Source organism: Zootoca vivipara, chromosome 5, assembly GCF_965207765.1.
Source record: "Zootoca vivipara chromosome 5, rZooViv2.hap1.1, whole genome shotgun sequence".
NCBI classification, from domain to species: domain Eukaryota; kingdom Metazoa; phylum Chordata; class Lepidosauria; order Squamata; family Lacertidae; genus Zootoca; species Zootoca vivipara.
The window spans coordinates 13104076-13126000 of NC_142588.1; the positions used below are offsets into that span (position 1 = coordinate 13104076).

Sequence of the window (21925 nt, forward strand, 5' to 3'; positions counted from 1 at the left end):
TGCAGATCCTTGGATCTTGACTGTTTTCACATACTAATACCACATCCTGTAGAATTCTATCAGTTAAAATGTTATTTGCACAATCAGAATGAATTTCAGGAACCAAGAAGCCATTTTGAAAAATACGGCTTTTGAGCCATTCCGTTTTAGCAACCGCTATCGTCGTCGTCGTCATCATCTGCAGTTTACAGAATAAAATCAAAATATAAAACCGCAAAATCTATAATCAAAATAAAAACAACAACAACCCAATAACCCCCCCCAAAAAACCCACATTTTAAAAGAGCATAGTAGCCCTTGTTTAAGGAGCCATTTGGCGCCTAGTTTATATATCTGAGTTTCTAATGCTGATTATAATATATCACCTATGTGTTTTCTTGAAGTGTGAGAAGTGTTACCTCCCTGGAGGTGCTATATGAATAAAACCTTTGCGCTTAGTGCCGTCCCCTGCATACTTTGTGAACCATTGACCCTGATGTGGTAGCAGCATAGAGAGGCGCATAACCCTCTTCCCCCCCCCCTAACCAGTCTGCTGAAGCTGGCAAACAGTCACTATTTGTGGGTTATGACAGTGATAGCCCTGTTTTTAAACCATGCGCCTGCAGCATCCACATATAAATTGGCAGTGGAGAGCGGGGGACGGAATGGGATCACAAAATCCTTAACCTCTAAAGAGAAGCTTTGGATTCTTCCCTGCCCTATCTCCCTGGGTCCCATTGTCTCAGGGACTTTTCCTTCTAGCCGGACTCAGTTCAGGAGCTCTTTTCTTCTGGCATGCCCCTACTGATGTTAAACTTAGCCCCTCTAGACCTCTCCCCCTTCCCACTTTATATATGAATGGGGGAGGCAAGCAAATACACAAATGCCTCTGTCGCATCCACTTTGACCCTGAGGAATGGCCAAGAGGAACAAACCGTTCCTGACCCAGAAAGGGAGTCAGGAAGGAATTCAGAAGCAGGACGAGCAGACAGGCACTCCCCAGCTAGCTCGACCATAGCTCTACATGGAGCAGAAAATCAAGGGATTCTCCAATATCGATTAAAAAAAATGGAGGTAGAGAAAGAAGCAAGCATGACTCTGTGTTCCAGAGAGGTACGCAGAAACACTGAATTTTTAAGAGCAGATGAAGGACAAAAATGGGGTGAGACCGTGTCGCTTGCAGCCAGAGACAATGTAAAGCATTGCCCACAGCAGCTGTTTCAGATATTTAATACATCAAGCTGTCAAAAATTCCTTTAAGTGAGTGCTGTGGTCTCAACTTGGAGGTCAATGAGGTTTCCGCCCTTTTTTATTGTCTGACTTTGTAATTTTCTGGGACTTCGTAGGGAGTGGAGTTTTCTTGCTGTAGGCCTGCCTAGCCAAGGCGCTGGATAAATTCAAGACTTGGAATGTATATTTTATCCTGGTGGAGGCCTCTGTTTAGATAACACTTACTCTAGTCGATGTGTCTTCTATTCTGGGAGTTCTATCTGCCTTTTGCTGGCAGGTCTTGCTTTCTTTATATTCTCTTCTCACTTTCTGAATGTAGTGTGGCCTGAAGAATTTGTGGGACAATTAGACTCGGGCCACCAACTCTACCCCAAACTTGCCCAAATTACGGGATGCTGCTCCAATATCTGCCTCTACTCTTGCAATCCCATAGGCTGCCCATTTGCATTGGATAACTGTTCATCTTTTTTGTTATTCCCTTCCTAATTAAACGCATCATTAACGTTGGATATGCTGACATGCATTTCTATTTCACAGAAACAAGATGGCATGAAAGTGAAAGGAAACGTTTTTTTAAAAACAGAAGCATAAAAATCAAGGCAAATAATTTCCATGTTTCTGTTTTAGAAACGTTTCCTGTCCTTTTTGTTTACGTGTTTTGTTTTGCTCAATTGCTCTAGTAGTTTTGCTGTGGTTGTTTATTTTTCATTGGCTATCTTGGTCTGCTGGCTGCGGCCAGAGTTATCTCCTTCCTATTGCTGCCACCTTTTGGGGCATGACCTTTTCTGGTATGAAGCTCATAATATTTGGATCACTGTCTCCCGAGAGATGTGCAGACGATAGTTCAGAGAATAAATATAATCAATGTACTAAGTTGGGAACATATTAAGACTAGTAGCATCATGCCTTTTTACGTCGTGGAAATGATTTTTTTTGTTCACCTGATCGTGTTTCTGATTGACGTGCCATTCAATGTGGGAAATTTTGTATTTTATATTTTGTACTTTAGAGTCAGCTGCTATTGTTTGATCTAAGCATCACCTGGCTATTCTGAACTGACTGCCTTTCCCACTCCTGTTAGTTGATACCTTCAGTTAACAAGGCATAGGGCCTTCTTGGTAGTGGCGCCCGCCCTGTGGAACGCCCTCCCATCGGATGTCAAGGAAATAAACAACTACCTGACTTCTGAAGGCAGCCCTGTTTAGGGAAGTTTTTAATGTTTGATGTTTTATTCTGTTTTTAATATTCTGTTGGGAGCCACTCAGAGTACCTGGGGAAACAGCCAGATGGGCGGGGTATAAATAATAAAATTATTATTAAGATGCATGAGAGTTGGGCCTGCAACCTTCAGCTTGCAAAGTGCATAATCCGCTACTGAACTACAACTCTCCAGTTGACCATTTGGAATAGCTGGGATCAGCATTGGTATTGGAACAGCGTGGGTCCATTTTTGCAGATGCTGGGTATACTGACCAAAATGCCTGACAGCTGAGAAAATCCTTTGGCTTGGAAGTGCCCTTATTCATCTGGATGGCTCCGTCAGTAGAGCATGATACTCTTAATCTCAAAGTCGTGGGTTTGAGCCCCACATTGGGGGGGGGGGAGTTTCCTGCATTGCAGGGATTTGGACTAGATTGCCCTCGTGGTCCCTTCCAGCTCTATGATTTCATTATATTATTATTATTTATTTCATTAAAATATTTATGTACTGCCTATTACACTGGCATATAACAGTATCATAAAACATGATAGGTAAAGGTAAAGGGGCCCCTGACCATCAGGTCCAGTCGTGTCCGACTCTGGGGTTGTGGCGCTCATCTCGCTCTATAGGCCAAGGGAGCCGGCGTTTGTCCGCAGACAGCTTCCGGGTCATGTGGCCGGCATGACAAAGCTGCTTCTGGGGAACCAGAGCAGCGCATGGAAACGCCGTTTACCTTCCCGCTGGAGCGGTCCCCTATTTATCTACTTGCACTTTGATGTGCTTTTGAACTGCTAGGTGGGCAGGAGCTGGGACCGAGCAACGGGAGCTCACCCCATTGCAGGGATTCGAACCGCCGACCTCCTGATCAGCAAGCTCTAGACTCTGTGGTTTAACCCACAGTGCCACCTGGGTCCCCAAAATATGATACAAATGTGAATTTAATCTAAATGCAGTGATTTAGGACATTTCTCTTACCCCCCACCCCAAGTCAACTTTAAATAGCTTACTGCGTTCATCTTAGCATGTCACCAGTGTTAGGGTGTGTGCTTTGTTTTTTCCTAAATATGGAAACAACAACAACAACACAACAACAACAATTTTATTATTTATCCCCCACCCATCTGGCAGGCCTTGTTTTTCCAAGTGCGCTTGCCAAATAGTCCTTTGGGGGACTGGCCAGCTTGCATTGTTTTCTGTTAATGGCACATAGATGGGAGTGAACCCATGGATCATCTAGCCGAACCCCTGGCAGTGCAGGAATATGCACTCATATGGGGGATCAAACCCATGACCTAGTTAGCAGCACCATGCCCTGACCACCTGAGCTAATAGTTTGTGGAGAAGAGAGCTGCCAAATGTGCACCTCAAGGGTCATCAGCTCCCGATCTCCAACTCTATCCCCCTCACTTGGAGCTGCAACTTGATTGATGGGAATGAAAGTGTTTCTAAGTTAGCGCAGGAGATTGTGAAAGGGGGCAGCTCACAAATGGTCTGTACTGTCACCTGGAGAGGGCTGCTGTTTGCCTAATGGCTGGGTGTATATAGAAGACTAAAGAGACATGGGTGGTGCTGTGGTCTAAACCACCGAGCCCCAGGCTCACCCCATCATGGGGACTACAACTCCCATCACCCCTAGCTAACAGGACCATTGGTCAGGGATGGTGGGAGCTGTAGTCCCAAAACATCTGGAGGGCTGAGTTTGCCTAACCCTAACTACCTAACCCCCTAACCCCCTAACCCCCTAACCCTAACCCTAACCCTAACCCTCCAAAGGGTCACAAATTGCTGACCCGATCTCTTGATTTAGTATTGGTTTTTGTGTTTTAAAAAAGCCAGTTGCCTTAGAAAATACCATCCGTTGAACACTGGGGATACACTATTTGAATGAATAGTTGTACAGCATCTTTGCAACTGCGGAAATGTAACATTTAAAATTGCCGTTTGGCGTAATCTTCTCCTGCTTGAAATTGCGAGACCGTCAGGGAAATACCGTATCGCATCATGACTTCCTTGACTCCCTTCACATAGGGATGACCAAGATGGCCAAAATGATTGATGAGCGGCAGCAAGAGTTGACTCACCAGGAACACAGAGTCATGTTGGTGAACTCCATGAACACCGTGAAGGAGCTACTGCCGGTTCTTATTTCTGGTAGTATTATTATTATTATTATTATTATTATTATTATTATTATTATTATTTATTTTGCTTTTCCACAAGATTAAAAAGTGCTCTGAAATGCATTGGGTTGTGTTTGTGCCCATTTCATAAAACCACATGGGAATAAAGCTGCTCCGGTAAAGGCACGTCGAAAGGCTTTTGGAAACGGAAGCTTTCAACGTGCCTTGTAAACCAACTATGGGTAAGTTAAGCGAGTGGTTTTATTTGTGGCTGTCTTGGAAGGGAAGCTTGTGCCTCCCAAATTCTGGCTTGCATATCCTGTGTGTCTCCTATTTAAGCTCTCGGAGCTGATCTCGCTGAGACATGTGAACTGATGGGCTATTTATATGTGATTATATCTGCGATGCTTCTCTGTAACTGAGCACTTTATTTACGGCCTGATTCTCCTTGAGGTAGACAAACTGGTTCCCTTGTTTAATGAGAACTAAGGAGAGAAGGATATATCCAATAGTACGTCCTGCTCTGTCATAGGGTAGGAAACCATAGGTGCTGCTGCTCTTTTGTATTTAAACTACATGGGCTATAGCCCTCCTCTGCCCCAAAACCTTCCTTACAAAGCATTACAGTTGCTGTTGGTGGGTAGAGGCCCGTTTAGCTTGAAAAATAAACAGAAATCGAGCACCTCCTGTTTCTCGTTGAATTGAAAACGCCTGAAATTAAACTGGATGTCATAGTAACTTTAATTAGCTTCAAATCTTTGCTTGCCAGAATGCCACGGATTTAATTTGAACAGTAATTATCTATTCTGCGCACCCCCACCCCCACCCCACTTTCCCGCTATCAGGCTTACAAAGTGACAAATTTATCAAAATGCAATTACGTTTAGCTGAGGCGTCTGAAAGGAAACCGAGTAAAAGCAAAACGTTCTATAAGAAGAGACGGCAACCAAAACTGACTTTTAAGTCATAGCTGCCCAACCCTTGAAACCTTGGACAGAAGCTAAAGTTTCTGCTGACCGTCTCAGAGAGACATAAATGGGTCTGGCAGATTATCTTCAGCAGTGAATTCCCCCTAGTTTTTAGCGCAGGTCGGTTAAGCTCTTGAGACATAAAGTAAGGACCAACCTAACTTCGCAAGCGACCAAAGTGACCACAGGAAGAGAAACTGGTACATGTGATCTGATATCATATGTACCCCATGACTTCTTCCAGTACAACAGAGGATGGTGGGGTGCAATTCAAGATGTTGGTGATCTAAAGGTTGCATCCTGGTATCTTAGGATCAAGGAGGGCCTCCCTCTGTGTGGGGCCAGTACTTTGGGTAGCCATGCATTCAGCTGGTCCTGCACTGAGTTTAACTCAGTATTCCTTGCATGAACTGGGCAGTTTGAGTGAGGCTGCAGCAGAAGCATTGCATGCATTGATGGCTATGATGGACGTCACAAACAATTCAAGTTTGTGAAACTTAAACATGCATCCTTGTTAAGTGCGCCAAACATAATGGGAAATGATCATCTACTGCAGGGGTGCACAAACCAGGCTTCGCTTTTCATAATAATTTTTATTAGTTTTCAATTGCAATCCAATAATAGACTCATTATAGCAATACCACTTTATAATACAATTATTAATACCAATAGTTCAAATACAGAATTCCATAATTTAGAAAAGGTGCTAGAATTGATGGCTTGATTATTCGCTTTATTTCTGGGTTCCAAAATCTTACTAATTTCCATTACATTCCGGTCATGATAATAACCCCTTATACTACAAGTGCAATATTAATAACTTACATTCATGCTGACACATTAAATGATTTATAAAACTACGAGTGAGGAACTCAAACTATATCCTTGTTCTTCCTGTGTGTGGCTCAAACCAGGCTTGTTTGATCCATACTTTCTTTTTGGTCAGATCAACAAGACCTACCAACCAGAACCATGTGCAAATGCCACATCATGAGAACTAAAGAACAGGGTTCCCCCATGCACTTTCTGAGCTTAGGAATTAGTTTTCAATATCAGAACTGAACTCAGCTCACAGTCCTTTGGCACAAAAGTCTATTCTGGTTAGCTTCCTTCATTTCAGCAGCCAGATTTTAGTTGGAAAGAAGTTGCTTTGTTGTTGCTATTGTCAAACAGTTTGGCCCCAGGAAGCTTTGAAGATCCGCTGCAAATCACCCAGAGATTGACCTGTATATCTCTTATCTGGTTTCTGCCCATCCCGGATCTGCTGTGATCATAACTTTATTACTCTTCCTGGTTTTATTCAAAGAGGCATTTTGTACAGCATATTGCATAATAACCACCTGATAGGCTTTGCTGTGTAACCTTCGCAGCTATGAAGATTTTTGTAACAACGAAAAATTCCAAAAGCCAAGGAGTAGAGGAGGCCTTGAAAAACCGCAACTTTACAGTGGAGAAGATGAGTGGGGAAATAAATGAAATCATCCGTGTTCTGCAACTCACGTCCTGGGATGAAGATGCTTGGGCTAGCAAGGTGGGTCTGTTGTCCACTTTCATAACAGCATTAGAATTATCCAGTCCCAGTTACTGTAACTGGTTTCAAGAAAACATAATCCTTACTTGTAACAAGTCACAAGGTGACGCTGGCTGATTTGGTGTAAAATACCTTCTTTAAGATGGTGTTTAATAAATACTTTGTTAGTAACAAGTAAGTGAGCTATACAGTGGTACCTCTACTTACGAATAACTCTACTTACGAATGTTTCTACTTAAGAATGGAGCTCCGTCCGCCATCTTGGATGCAGTTTAGATAGGATTTTTTTCTACTTACGAATTTTTAGATAGGGTTGCTTCTACTTAGGATTTTTTTCTTCCAATGCATTCCTATGGGATTCGACTTACAATTTTTTTTGACTTACGAATGTGCGTTCGGAACGCATTTAATTCGTAAGTAGAGGTACCACTGTATTAAGAATATTACAGCATTGCTATGCCTCCTTCATACAATGAAATTGTATTTGTATTTTATTTTTTGGCATCCCTTTAGGAGAACAAAGTAAATAGCTCAAATTGTGTGATCCTCCAAGCCATGGTTTGGACGATAGGAATTGAACTATGGGCTTGAGTGCCCTGTTCCCTGCCCCCTTGGGTGCAGATTCCCTCTTTGTTTCCTGTGGCGCTGTAATCATAATTTGCTCTGATGTCCGAATTTTGACGTGTGCTTAGCACTTGCCCTGCAAACCAGAATTGGAACCCACACTTCAAACCCTGATATTTTGTTTTAAATTCTTGTTTGGAAAGTTCTAGCCTTAGTTTGCCAGTTTGGATGCCATGGCAAAGTCTAGTTAGAACGGAACTGGAATGAAAGAGGGGAGCCTGTAAGCCTGTGACTTGTTCATAACCTGAATTGAGGCACTCTAGTTTTTTATAGCAGCCCATTGATTTTCAGTAGCACTTACTCCCAAGTGACTTGACTCAATTAAGATCAAGTTTCTTTGAAATCAATGGAACTTACTCCGTAGTGGTATGAACTCGGATATGTTTGATGCAAGTAAATTATACAAGAAGACAGTTCTTTTTTTCATTTTGTAGGAAGATCAGTTCTTGAATCGCACACAAAAAGCACCAGAATTATTTGTATACTGAAGGATCTCAAAAGATACTTGTTCAGTGACCTTGGAATGTAGGTGGAGGTGCAAATAGAAAGTTATAGTTCCTGGACTTAATGGTCTTATGGTAGGGGTGGGCTCCTTAGGTAGCCATGTATGTTCACATTTCTCTTCTTCTCCCCATCCTCACTGTCATTCTTTTCTTTATACCTGCTTCTACATTACTTGTGTATTAGAGCAAAAGACCAAAACAAAAAACAGCTTGCGAGCCCTGATGAAAAAGAGAGAGAGAGAAAGGAATACCCTGAGAATGTGCTGCTTCACCTTTTAAACTCACTTAAATCACCACAACTGCAGGAATAAACAGAGTTTGCTTTTGCCGCAGCATGTTAACTGGGGAACGAACACCATTTTGTGGTTGAAAGGGGAAAATATATTAATATTAATAATAATAATATATTTTCCCTTTCAACCACAAAATGGTGCTCGTTCCCCAGTTAAAATAGGGACCCAGGTGGCACTGTGGGTTAAACCACTGAGCCTAGGGCTTGCTGATCAGAAGGTCGGCGGTTCGAATCCCTGCGACGGGGTTCGAAAGCACGTCAAAATGCAAGTAGATAAATAGGAACTGCTACAGCGGGAAGGTAAACAGCATTTCCGTGTGCTGCTCTGGTTCGCCAGAAGTGGCTTTGTCATGCTGGCCACATGACCTGGAAGCTATACGCCGGCTCCCTCGGCCAATAATGCGAGAATTAGCGCGCAACCCCAGAGTCGGTCACGACTGGACCTAATGGTCAGGGGTCCCTTTACCTTTAATAATAAAGTAATGAGCGATTTTAAACATGCACATGTCCACTCATCTGCCCCACCTGCTATAAAATGCAATAGAAGTCGGAGGGAAAAATGGTGCGATGGTCAGCATCATCTCACCCACGTGTTGACAACAGGGCACGCTTGCCTCTGCCACTCTCCGAGTGGTTATTTGGGAGGGGGTTGGCCTGTGGGGGCCATGGGCTTTGACCTTAAGGTCCTGCTCTAGTTGCACCACTGAATGAACGCAAACTAATCTTCTGCATCCCCTTAGCCAGTGTTTCCCAAACTTGGGTCCCTGGCTATTTGTGTACAACTCCCATTATCCCCGACCACTGGTGCTGCTAGCTAGGGATGATGGGAGTTGTAGTCCAACAACAGCTGGGGACCCAAGTTTGCCCTTGGCTTCCTGATGCCAAACTTATCTTTGCCCTTGTAAAGATAATTGATTAAGAGAATCAGTGCAAGTGGGGAGAAGGGGATAGTACTGTTTTCAGAAACCTATATACCTCCTTGTAAAATGCAGTTAAGAATTCTTATTCTCAATATCATTTTAAAAAACACATAAGTAACCAGAACAGCCGAAAGTGCAGAATTCTACATTCCACTGATTGGATGCATTTAACTAATTTTGCTGGAGGATGAGAACCCTGAAACATTTGAAAAATGGGACACGGTGACAATGAAATTGAAAGTGGAGGGTGGGCTCCACACCCCACACCCCACTGCAGATCCTTTAGCTAGAAGGCCAAGTTGGTTAGGAAACCTAAAAGACGGAATGATGTTTAGTCCTCCTCTTCCTGAAGTGTAAACTGAGGGTCTGTAAATGGCAACGCACTCCGCTTGATAGGAAACCTCCTTACATCCAGTTAGACCATCCAGCTCATTAGGTCTGTTTTTGCTGAAAGAAAGTCTCTCTGGTTTCCTTCCTGGTCCTTCATGGAGATGTCAGGGATTGAACCCATGACCATGTGCAGGACCACTGGTCTATGGCCCCTTCCCTCCGTTCAAGTATTTTGAGACCAAAGTGGGGAGTCTGAGCAGGGGAAGGCTGGGTGGCGCAGGGCTGCCAGGGGGGGTGCTGTGCGGTGCGCCCGCCCACCAGCCGTGGCAAGAAACGGGGCGGGGGCGCCAGAGCGATCTCCGCACCACGGCGCCCAACATGCTTAAGATGGCCCTGAGTCTGAGGATTCTCCTTCCCCACTGGTGGTTGAGGAATAGGTATCTTACTTGACTTTTGAAAGATAACAGTGCAGAGCGGGTTGCTTGCATGTGCATGCCTGTTGCCTTTCCACGATTCCTAAATGCAAGTTAAGTCTGAAACCCACTTGAATTTTAATAAGAAAAGACTTGTGGTCTTTCTTTTTCTTCCTTTGGAAATCACATCGACTTGCCTTTCAGTTGACTGACACTCCTGACTTTTTTGTTGTTGATAGCTGCGGAGGCAAACCCCTAAGGACTCGTTTAGCAGTATGTAGGGGTTGGGGGTAAAATCCATTGTTTCCAAAAAGAGGCTGTTGTGGCCTGAGGACTACAACTTTCAAAGCCCATTAGTTTATATCCATCACTCTTTTATTGTGAAGTAATACTTCGTCCACCTTTCATGATTCCTTTTGTTTTTCTGTTTCTTTCCTCCGTTTCTATTATTCTTTTCTCGCCTTTTAGAAGGTAAGACCCTCTTCCGCAACCCACAACCTCTACCTTTCCTACTAAAACAGAAGAGCATGGTCCTGAGTTGTTGTTGTCGTGCCGTGTGCAGACTGTGTGCTGTGCATTTTCCTGTGTGTTGGTTGTGACACTGTACTCACTCCTAAAGTATTAAGGTTCACTTAAAGGATTGCCAGCTAGGATGTGAGGTATGGAGTTGTTTATGAGGTGGTGACAGCCACCCCGCACTATCTCACGGCGTGCTAATGTGGATTTAATGATGACAGGCTTCCTGGTGGATGCGAAATCTACCCCTGGGATTCTTGCTTCTGAAACATATAACCATCTTGATATCTTGCAGTAGGTGTTTGCATTGACTTTGCTTTCCCCAAGCAAAATAAAAATGAAAAAGTCAGTAAATGCTTCAGACATACTTTCAGTTTTGTGAAAGGGAGGCGGCTGTTTGTGAACACTAATGGGGCTACCATGTAACTGGAAACAGCTGGGTTTTATTTTTCTCCGAAAACTACCACTACTACTTTTATCACAGGGAGATTAGTATTTATAATTCAACTGCTGATTGTCGTGAACCGAGGAAGGTAGCTGTGTGTGTGTGTGCTGGATATCATATGTATTCTTATAGGTTTTTTCCAGAAGGCTGGCTGTAGCAACAAAAACTGTTCAGTCCAGAATCCGATACAGCCACAATCCAAGTCCTAGGAGCTTGTCTGGGTTTCCCATGGCATTTTTAAAATCCTGCCTTCTATTAAAAATGGCTGGTATTTTTCTGCTGAATGGCTTTCTACCAACCCACCCCCATTGTCCGTATTTGGGTATTACAAATATTCCTGTTAGGGGGAAACCCACCTTTTTAGGCATTTGGAGTGGATGTGGTTTCTAAAAGAGGGGAGCAGTTCATCTGCCAGCGATATCAGAATGGGCTCACAGAGAGCATATCATGTAATACCGTAAGCACCTGTGAAAGGTACCTTTTTAGGTAATGAATCCCCGACCAGCATTGTAAATAGGGGCATCTTCTGAAATGAAAAGGCTTTCAGATTGAAAGATGCCCAAGAACAATACTGACTGTAGCTCCCATTTCCTGTTTAGTAAGCTTCCCCCACCCACCCCCAAAATACCTGCTGGCAATTAGAATTCATTCTGGTGTATATTTATCGCTGAACTGCCAAGGTACTTACTCAACCGATAGATCTTTCAGAATGAGAGCTTTGGTACTCTGCATTGGGAGCTGCTGTAGAGACAAAGGAGTATATTCCTGGACTTTATACCTTTTTAGAAGGGAAGTGTTGACTTGCCTGAGAAATCCACCCACATCTTCCAACTATTAAGCTGCAAACCAGGAGCTCAATGTGGAGTTTCCCCTTGTCTTTTCTGCTATTGAATGGCTTGTATTCATGGACCAACATCCCCCATAGGGCAGCAATGGGGCTTCTTCAGCATGTATTGGATTGCAACCAATATTTCTCTGTGCAGGGTTATAATATTTAATCGGCGTTCTTATAGCTTGTTGCTTAGCTTTGCTGCTATAGATTACTTGTCAGTGATATAATTTCTTGATCTGTAAGAGAGCAGACTAAGAAGGTTGTTGTTTATCCTCTCATTGCCCTGCTTTCCCCCCAGCCACACCTAAGACTGTATACTCAGTGGGGCTTGCTTCTGCACATATGATTGCACTGTAAGACAACCAACAGATTTTCTTTTGCATGGTTATGCAAACATTTTAAGTCTGACCATTTTAAAGGAATTCTACTTGAAGTTTTCTACTTGCAGTCAAAGCCAAAAGCACATACAGTCGTACCTTGGTTCTTGAACATAATCCGTTCCAGAACTCTGTTCGACTTCTGAAAACGTTCGAAAACCAATGTATGGCTTTTGATTGGCTGCAGGAGCTTCCTGCACTCAATCGGAAGCTGTGGAAACCACATCCGCCATTTGGCTTCCAAAAAAACGTTCGTAAGCCGGAACAATTACTTTGGGGTTTGCGGCGTTCGGGAGTCAAAATGTATGAGTACCAAGGCGTTTGAGAACCAATGTACGACTGTACTGCTAAGATTGTACCATTGCAGAATGCAGGTGTGTGTACATTGAAATATTATCCCATGCCACATAAACCCATGCTCTCCAAAAAATTTCAAATGAAAATAAGGAGACCCTATATCATCATCATCATCATCATCATCATCATCATCATCATCATCATCATCATCATGTTTTTGCTGCTTTTGTCCTGGGGGGGGGGATTTGAATTTTGAAGATTTAGGGGAATGATATTGTGCTTTTTCTATGTGTGTGATTCTGTTCTAATTAGTTCCTAGAGAGAAAATCCCAAAGCGGCAAATGGAATACCTTCTTCGGATTAATCCTTGTTGCCCTTTTGATTTTGACCTGTAAGCATCTAGATGCTGTGTAGTGTATTATGAGCAGACTACATGGGTTTCCCCCTCCCTCCCATTTTAGTCTGCAGTATGTGAATTAGATTCCTAGAAGGTGTTCCACTGTAGTTGGCTGTTTGCTCTCCAAGGATCCTGGTACCAAGAGACGTTGGAGAGCCTATACGTGGTGACTAACTTAGCAGTTATGTCAGAAAGTTGGGCTTGGTGTGTTCCTTTGAGTGTTGCCTTTTTTGGTAATGAAATGCAGATATGGCTCAGGCTCTCCAGGCTATATCACTTCATAGATATTAGAGTCTGGCTGGCAAGTCATCTGTATGAAGGGGCCATATTATTTTGCATCACGTGAGAGCTTGAAAGGCCAGTAGTGTTGGCTTTACCTGACAACTTGCTTCTCTGCCATGGCACAGGGAAAAGGTCCTTGTAACTCCTTCCTCCTCAGCATGAACCAACACAAACTTTGGCAGACCTTTCAGATTAGGCCGCTTCCCCTCCAATGTCACCTAAGAATTCCTGAAGCATCTCTAATCCCTGCGGACGGCAAGCTACACACCGCCAAGCACTTAGGGAGCATAAGTCCCAGATACAGCTTTTGTTGCTGCAGAGGTGTTGATGGAGAATCGCCTTCACCTGTATCCTGGCCCAAGCGGTAGAAATTACCGGAGGTGCATTGTAAGAGGGGTCCGTGTCCTTGGGTTTGGATGAGGGCCAGCCTGGGAAACAGAGTGAACCCCTGGTCAGCCAGTTGCCTGTTCCTAGAGGAAAAGTTGCATTTTCTAAGCAATTAAAAACAAATCAATCTTTTGCATTCATCCTTTGATCATGCCGCCTACTTCTGAAGGCTCTTTTCCTGTGAAACAAGTATGTTAAAGCTGCATTTCTTGCTATTGTTGCTTGCAGTATATATCATATTGCTGATCTTGCCCAGGCATGAATTTCTCTGTGAATTGTTTGCTTGTCTCTTTGGGTTGCCTTGGGCAAGATAAAGCAACTAACTAACCAGTGGCATTGGGGGTGGGGGGCGCAGACTAGGAAGTGACCTCTCCAGACAACGGAACGACTCTTCTTTTCTTATCTCTGTGGCTGCGATCTCCTGGGTGATATTGTTAGGTAGTTGAATGTGCATGCATACTCCATCCATTTCTCTCCCACCCACCCCCACCTCTGCGTTGGCCCCGGGAATTGGCAAACCAAGCTACGACACTGTAACTAACTGAGAGATAATATAGTAAGAAGCAGAAGATTTGCAGTTGGGTTTTTTTTGAAAGCTTATAATGTGATGTTGCAGTTCATAAGTAATCAGTCAGTTATGATTCTGCAAAATGAGCCTCTGAAGATTTTTGTAAATTTATTCGTGTATTTTAGGGGATTTTAAATGTAATCAGTATGAACTCCATGAATTAGAAGGATGATTGGAAGCTGGAAATAAAGGTGAGCTTGATGAGATTGCAAAAAAAAAGGAAAATAGGAAATAAATAGGACTTTGTTTTAAGCAAAACATCAGACTCAAAAAATAGCACTCCTTGGAAGATATGTCATATTCTAGGTCAGAGGTACCCATTTTCCTAGAGGTACCCTGATAACTCTGAAAGTTATGTGACCTGTGGTCACATCCGTAATCGTGATGTCTTGTCATATATCAAGAGACAGAGGGAGTAGAATATGAGAACTTTGGGGACAAAGGTATTTTTGGGCAGAAACTTCTGCAGCACCCCTGGGAGCAGTATGAATCTTCCATCATTTCCCCAGCACCACCCACCCATCTGTGCTACTTGGCTGGCCACCTGGTTAGACCGAGCAGCCATATAACTATTATCTCTGCAGAGCATATGTGACTGTGTATGACTGTGAGTGCTTGAATGGATGAATTAATAATTTTTTATTTTATTTTTTTTAAAAAACACACCTGGTACTATTGCCTTGGCCTCTGTGCTTTCCTCCTCTAAACCTGGGTTGCATCCATGACACCTGTGTTAGATTACAGCGAACTGGATCTATTCCACTCTCCTAGCGGGCGATGAAAAATGAAGAATGCATGCAGATAATTGTGTGGTTGTTTCATTTTTTTATTTTTTTTATTTTTTGAAAATTGAATATATAACATTTAGCCATACCTCATTCTGGAGTTGCTGTACGCTTGGGAAATAAAACCTTAAAACAATGCATGCTGTGACCTCCTGCATTTTGAGTGACAGGAATGTGTTTGATACTTAACATTAAGTCGTTGGTTCCTCTGCGAGTTGTGCTTCACTTTGTGCTTCTGCCGTTGTACCCATACCTGCATTTTGTGGGACATGATTAAGATCATCTGCCTTTCCTCCCCTCTTTCTAAAAGGATACAGAAGCTATGAAGAGAGCATTGGCCTTAATAGATTCCAAGTTGAACCAAGCCAAGGGCTGGCTTAGAGACCCCAGCGCTCCAGCAGGTAACATTAAGTCCTCGCTGCTATTGATCAAAATTGGACCCACACTTAGAGGGGAAGGCCAAAAATTCTGTACCAAGGACAATTCTGTACCAAGAATATGCAAACTGCATAAATTAAGCCCTTCCCTCCCCCATCCAATATACACCAAGCTTATTTTTATTTTTCCATAACATATTTTGTTCTTGTAAATAGTTGGGAAGGGCAAAGAACTATCCGGCACATGGAAGTGTCACCCTTTTAAACAGCTAGCACTCTTAGCACTGTTATTATCATTAAAATGAAAGCTGAGATTCTTGGGATGCTGAACAACAGGCTGTAAGGTAGTATGTGATGTGATAACTCAGTTACAGCATGACGGTGGCACTCCAAATGGAAGCTCTTAAGACACTGTTCTTTCAAATATTAATGCAAAACAAATTGATTCTATGCTAAGTGGTTTGGAAAGCTTTGTTTATCTTACCATCCAAATTATTTAGTTCGGAACCCTTCCCAAATTAGCATTCTGGTACAGCTGCTCTTCTTGGAAAGATGTCGCATATTTATTACCGTACTAGCAGAGCTCTGCTGTTCCGAAATGTGTCCTACATTAAAATAAGCATACAAGAGTGGAACACGGTAACTGAAAAAATTTAATGCTGCCTCTGCAGCTTGACTTGATTATGTTGGCTCTCGAGAGCATTGATCACATTCTGCATCTCTATTTTATTCACTGGAACCCGTAAGAAAAACCTATAAAAGTGCAGTGTATATGTCGTGCCGTCATGAGTTAACTCCATGAAACATTACTGGATTTGGATTGTGAAGAATCTTGTTTATTTTCCTTTCCAGATGTAAAGTAAAGATGTTGCTTTGGACAGGAGATCAAACTAAACTGGAAGTTTGCTTATACCATGTATACTTTATGGCCCGGGTACATGTCACATGCTCTGAAGCAGTGTTTCCCCCAACTTGGGCCTCCAGCTGTTTTTGGACTACAACTCCCATCATCCCTGGATAGCAAAGTCAGGGATGATGGGAGTTGTAGTCCGAAAACAGCTGGAGACCCTGCTCTAAAGCAAAGGTAGCTTATCTGTGGCCTTCAAGCTGCAGTTGGACTTCAGCTCCCATCAGCTCTAGCCAGCATGGCCAATCAAGGTTGGCCCAAGACATTTTGCTACGCAAAGCAAAGGAAGGCATGGTTGCCCCAGTCCCGTGGCATGTACCAAAGCTCATCAAGACTGGTAGACTTGTACTTCAAGACAGGCAATGGAACAGTATATTTCACAACACCGGGAGGCAGCAGGGAAACCTAAGGGGTGCAGGACAGACTGCATGGCTTACACATCTGTGTTCTCCAATGCCACACCACTGCTATCTGCCCGCCAGTTGCCCAGTTCTACCTAATGGTAGTGCCACACCTGTGGCCGACAGTCTGGGATGCTGGGAGCTGTAGTCCAACAACATCTGGAGAACCTCCAGGAGATGGCGCTATCACAGTTGTAAAGATAGCATCGTCCCTGACTTTGCTATCTACGGATGATGGGAGTTGTAGTCCAAAAGTTGTACAAGCCGAAGAACAGAAACACATGGAAATTTTTTGAAAAGCATGTGTATCATTCTTTCTCTAAAATTATGCAGGAGAAAAATAACTTCCCACTTTAGTCTTAGCATTGAAATTAACTGGGTTCCAGCGGCGTGCATTATACCTAATCCGATGAAATGATACGCCTGTTTCTAGAACATTACCCTGCTGCAAGTACGCTCTTTCTATTACGATGGATTATATTTCTTGTACAACACATTCAGTAAATGTTCCTTCCTCCCTTCATTGAACGTTGCATAGCTTTTGATAGGCCCAGCAATTTCCCCCGGTGTAAATAATGCATGAGTCTTCATTGTCTGCATTCCCACATTCTTGCTTCCTAGGAGACTCTGGCGAGCAAGCCATAAGGCAGATCCTGGATGAAGCAGGAAAAGTTGGAGAGCTCTGTGCAGGCAAAGAACGCAGAGAGATTCTAGGAACCTGTAAAATGCTTGGCCAATTGACTGACCAAGTGGCTGATCTTCGAGCTAGGTAAACATCTTCTTGCTAACTGAATACATTTAACCCTGGGACTATGAAGTAGCAATCCTGCCGTTCTAAGAAAGCAACACAAAAATTATGAATTAAATGTCTTTATTTTGCCAATGATGGTGGACATCATGTTTCTGTGTGTTGTCTCTGCCCTGCATTCTGCCACTCCTGCCTCCATAATTTTCATGGAGGATTCCTGTAATTTAGTTCATGCACAGTTTTGTCTTGCCCATAGCTTTCTGTTCCTTTTGTGCTATTTCTTCCTCCACTCATTCAGGAAACCCAAATGCACAAGTGATTGTGAGTTGAATTCACCAAAGGCATATTCAGTTGTAGAAATCAATGGGTGTGACAAATTGAAACCTATATGACTTCAATGGGGCCACATTGCTCTGTTGATTACAACCTTCTGTGTATTAAAATACTGAGCAGTTGTTGCTGATTTGTTCTTCTTTTAAATAATGCGATCTGATGCATTATCACGTCAAGATCCCTTTTGGTCAATTGGAAGATCTCATATTTGCTAATGTTGACTTGGGTGTGCATCGTCTCCTGTTTATTTAAAGGAGCATAGACCTTCCCCAATTTTAAAGGGAAGTGCTTATGTGCACATTCTTCCATTTCAAAATAAAGATGGCTTTGTGTTGGGGAGAAGTAGCTGAATCGTGCAGGTGCCCCCTTTTAAATTCTGGCCCTTAATGCTTATTTAGTTTCTCATTTAAGGGCCTTTCTGTTTTCATTTCACATTTGCATTCTAGTTCTGATCTTAACTACACTCGGGGATACATGAATTTTCACATGACTTGTTAGCCTTCTGTCATTTCTGGTTGCCACTGAACCCTCTCCTCCACCTGGTGTACTGTGCCTGCCAGAGAACGCAGGAAAGAGCAGGGAGATCTTAAATTATTATGCGACTTGGAGCTGGCAGAAGCAGCATGAGCATTATGCTCATTTAATGTCACACTGAGAACCTTTCAGGGGGACTTGTCGTTGATGAACTGATGAGTGGATTTGTGGAGGCCTGATTGTACTGTCTAGAAAAAAAATACGCTTAAGCTTTCATATCTGGATTGGAGAATGGATCCCGGTGTCTTCAGAACTTGCTTTCCAATTAAGCCAAAGTAACTTTAACAGTTCAACATGCATGAAATGCTTCCTTTGGATTTTAGCTTTATTGGCAGCAAATGGGCAGCTTTCACTGAGTGGTTTATTAATCAACGTTGTGACAGCACACCAAGTATGTTGTCCTCTGCAAATTTCATTGCAGCAAGGAAAAGAGTACAAAGTGCCGTCTGAAAGGAATGGATTGTAGTCGGAAAGGTGGTGCAGGCAGGAGTAACTCCAATCCCCTGCCCCAGGCATTGAGGCCACCAGCCTTTGGGGGTAGAGACAACTCCCCCCCCCCACATTTGCAATTCTTGCTTGCCACCCTACAATACTACTTCTTGTATAAATCAGCAGCAACTACTGAGCTATGGGATTAGTTAAGTCAATAGGCTTATAGCTGCAAGAGCATGGGTAGGCAACCTAAGGCCCAGGGGCCAGATCCAGCCCAATTGCCTTCTATATCCGGCCTGTGGACGGTCCAGGAATTAGCGTTTTTTTACATGAGTAGAATGTGTCCTTTTATTTAAAATGCATCTCTGGGTTATTTGTGGGGCCTGCCTGGTGTTTTTACATGAGTAGAAAGTGTGCTTTTATTTAAAATGCATCTCTGGGTTATTTGTGGGGCCTGCCTGGTGTTTTTACATGAGTAGAATGTGTCCTTTTATTTAAAATGCATCTCTGGGTTATTTGTGGGGCATAGGAATTCGTTCATTTATTATTATTTTTCAATATATAGCCTGGCCCCCCACAAAGTCTGAGGGACAGTGGACAGGCTCCTTGCTGAAAAAGTTTGCTGACCCCTGTGCAAGAGTGTGTTGGGTTTTACATGCCTTTCTTTCCCCTTGAACAGAGGACAAGGTGCTACACCGCTGGCCTTGCAGAAGGCCCAGCAAGTGTCCCAAGGCTTGGATTTACTCACAGCAAAAGTGGAAAATGCAGCTCGCAAGCTGGAGGCTATGACCAACTCCAAGCAGGCCATTGCAAAGAAAATCGATGCAGCTCAGGTAATCGCAGTGCAAATGATTCCTCCCAGTTCTTGTAAACCTAGTCCTGGTAAACTAGCATACAAGTTAGTTCTTGGGTCCCCCTCCAGTTGTTTTACCCCAGTCAATCTCTGGAATGGGTTTCAAATTGCTTTGGCTTAATCATTTTTAAATACACAGTTGTTTTATATGCATTTTGCAGCAGTGTCTTGTATTGTTTTTGTGATGAAGTGAATCAATATTAATAATATAATTTGGATTTATTCTAGCCAGGGCATCCTATTTTGTTTCAGCCATTGCAGCTGTTTGACTTTAAAGGGAGGACAGGGAACCAGCTCCCATGAGACCCAGCTAGCCCCATGGTCAGTGCTGAGGAGCTGACGGGGCATTGTAGTCCAGCATCTTCGGCAGTGCAATGTGTTCCTCGCCCCTGCTTTAAAGACTGTCCACCAATGGCTCTTAAATAAGGACTTGAAAGCCTTGGGCACTTTCTTGCAAGTCATGCCCTTCATCTTTCTTGAAGAGTAGCTGTTTGCGGAGCAAGACTCCTGTTCTGACATTCACCTGTCAAGGTGGAAGAGAGAAAAGGGGAGTGTTCTAGCATGGCATTTTTAAGGTCTCTTCCCGCAAAGGTGTGACTTTCAAGGATGCACTTCTGTTTCAATAGTAATAATAATAACACAGTGAGGGGGGAAAGTATTTGATCCCCTGCTAAATTTGCCCGTTTGCCCTCTGATGAAGAAATGATCAGTCCATAATTTTAATGGTAGGTTTATTGTAGCTGTGAGAGACAAAATAACAACAGGAAAACCCCCAGAAACCCAGAAGACAAAAGTCAGAGATTGATGTGCATTATAATGAGTCTATAGCTCTCGTCTACAGCTTAGCTAAATTTGAGGAGTACAATAGCATTTCAGACTCTATTGCACCACAGAAGGTTCAGATACTGTAAGTCAGGCATCCCCAAACTGCGGCCCCCCAGATGTTTTGGCCTACAACTCCCATGATCCCTAGCTAACAGGACCAGTGGTCGGGGAAGATGGGAATTGTAGTCCAAAACATCTGGAGGGCCGAAGTTTGGGGATGCCTGCTGTAAGTGGATCATTGTGTGTCGACATGTTCCTTTTGCATCAAGAGCTGGCTGGCAGATCCTCATGGGGGAAGCGAAGGAGAGGAACATGTTCGAGGCATTATGGCTGAAGCCAGGAAAATTGCAGAGCTCTGCGAGGACCCCAAAGAGCGAGACGACATTTTGCGGTCCCTTGGAGAAATCTCGGCGCTGACTGCTAAGTTGTCGGACCTCCGGAAACAGTGAGTATTGCAGTTGACGTGGGCATGGCTGCTTCCATGTAAGTTCCATTGATCTTCAGTTTCATGGACTCTTTATGTAGTTTGCTTTGTGCGTTCATTGACTGGCTAGCACTATGGCTGTATGGCTGTCCCATTAGCTTGTGTTGGCGGAGGAAAGCGTCTCTCGGCTTGTCCACACCAGAGATTGGAACTAGTTCAATGGCCATTTCCTCTTCCCACACAACTGTGGGAATCATTGTTTTTGTTTTTATGATTTATTACATTTCTATACCACCCTTCATCTGAAGATCACAGGGCAATTTGCAGTAAAACAGAAAGAATACATACCATAAGAAAAACAACACCCGCCACCCCACATACAGCTTAAAAGGCCAGAGATCGTTCAATTAGTCAAAGGCCTGGGGGAAGAGGAATGTTTTTGCCTAAAGAGATGTAACAAAGGTGCCAGGCAAGCATCCCTGGGGAGAGCATTCCACAAATGGGGAGCCACCACAGAAAAGGCTTGCTGCCCTCTGGAAATTCTAGCAGAGGAGGCACATGAAAACCGTCCTCAAATGATGATCGCAGGGTCCAGCTCGGTTTAGGATGTGTGTGCAATGGATCTCTCAACAGAATTCTCTTTGCCCAGCTACCATTCCCCAGGATTATTTGGAAGAAGCCTTGGCAATTAGCTACTTGCTTGCCTTTTTAAAAGATTGCCTTGACTCACCCTTTGTGAAAATGCAGACCACAGTGCTTTGTTAAATGCAGTTAAGCGTAGTAACTAGCATATTCACAGTTACAATACATAAACGTCTTGTTAACAGAAACCAACCTACTTTTTGAACTGATTTTAATGAAGTTTCCTTAATAGATTTTTTTTCTTCTCTGCAGTGGAAAGGGGGATTCTCCCGAAGCCCGTGCATTAGCAAAGCAAATAGCGACGTCGCTGCAGAATTTGCAGTCTAAAACCAACAGGGCTGTTGCAAACAGCAGACCTGCCAAGGCTGCTGTCCATCTAGAAGGGAAGATTGAGCAAGCTCAGAGATGGATAGACAACCCTACAGTTGATGACCGTGGAGTAGGTGAGTGTT

General features: G+C 43.4%; 1 protein-coding gene across 2 annotated transcripts in view; it reads left to right on the forward strand.

Moving 5' to 3' along the window:
- VCL (vinculin) overlaps positions 1 to 21925 on the forward strand; it is a 79246-nt gene that overhangs the window by 32462 nt on the left and 24859 nt on the right. For both annotated transcript variants that reach the window (XM_035138681.3, XM_035138683.3), the window contains exons 5-11: positions 4439 to 4561; positions 6869 to 7029; positions 15308 to 15398; positions 17304 to 17451; positions 19409 to 19562; positions 20677 to 20852; positions 21726 to 21916. In XM_035138681.3, coding sequence (XP_034994572.1) covers positions 4439 to 4561; positions 6869 to 7029; positions 15308 to 15398; positions 17304 to 17451; positions 19409 to 19562; positions 20677 to 20852; positions 21726 to 21916 — 1044 coding nt within the window. The remainder of the gene's footprint in view (positions 1 to 4438; positions 4562 to 6868; positions 7030 to 15307; positions 15399 to 17303; positions 17452 to 19408; positions 19563 to 20676; positions 20853 to 21725; positions 21917 to 21925) is intronic.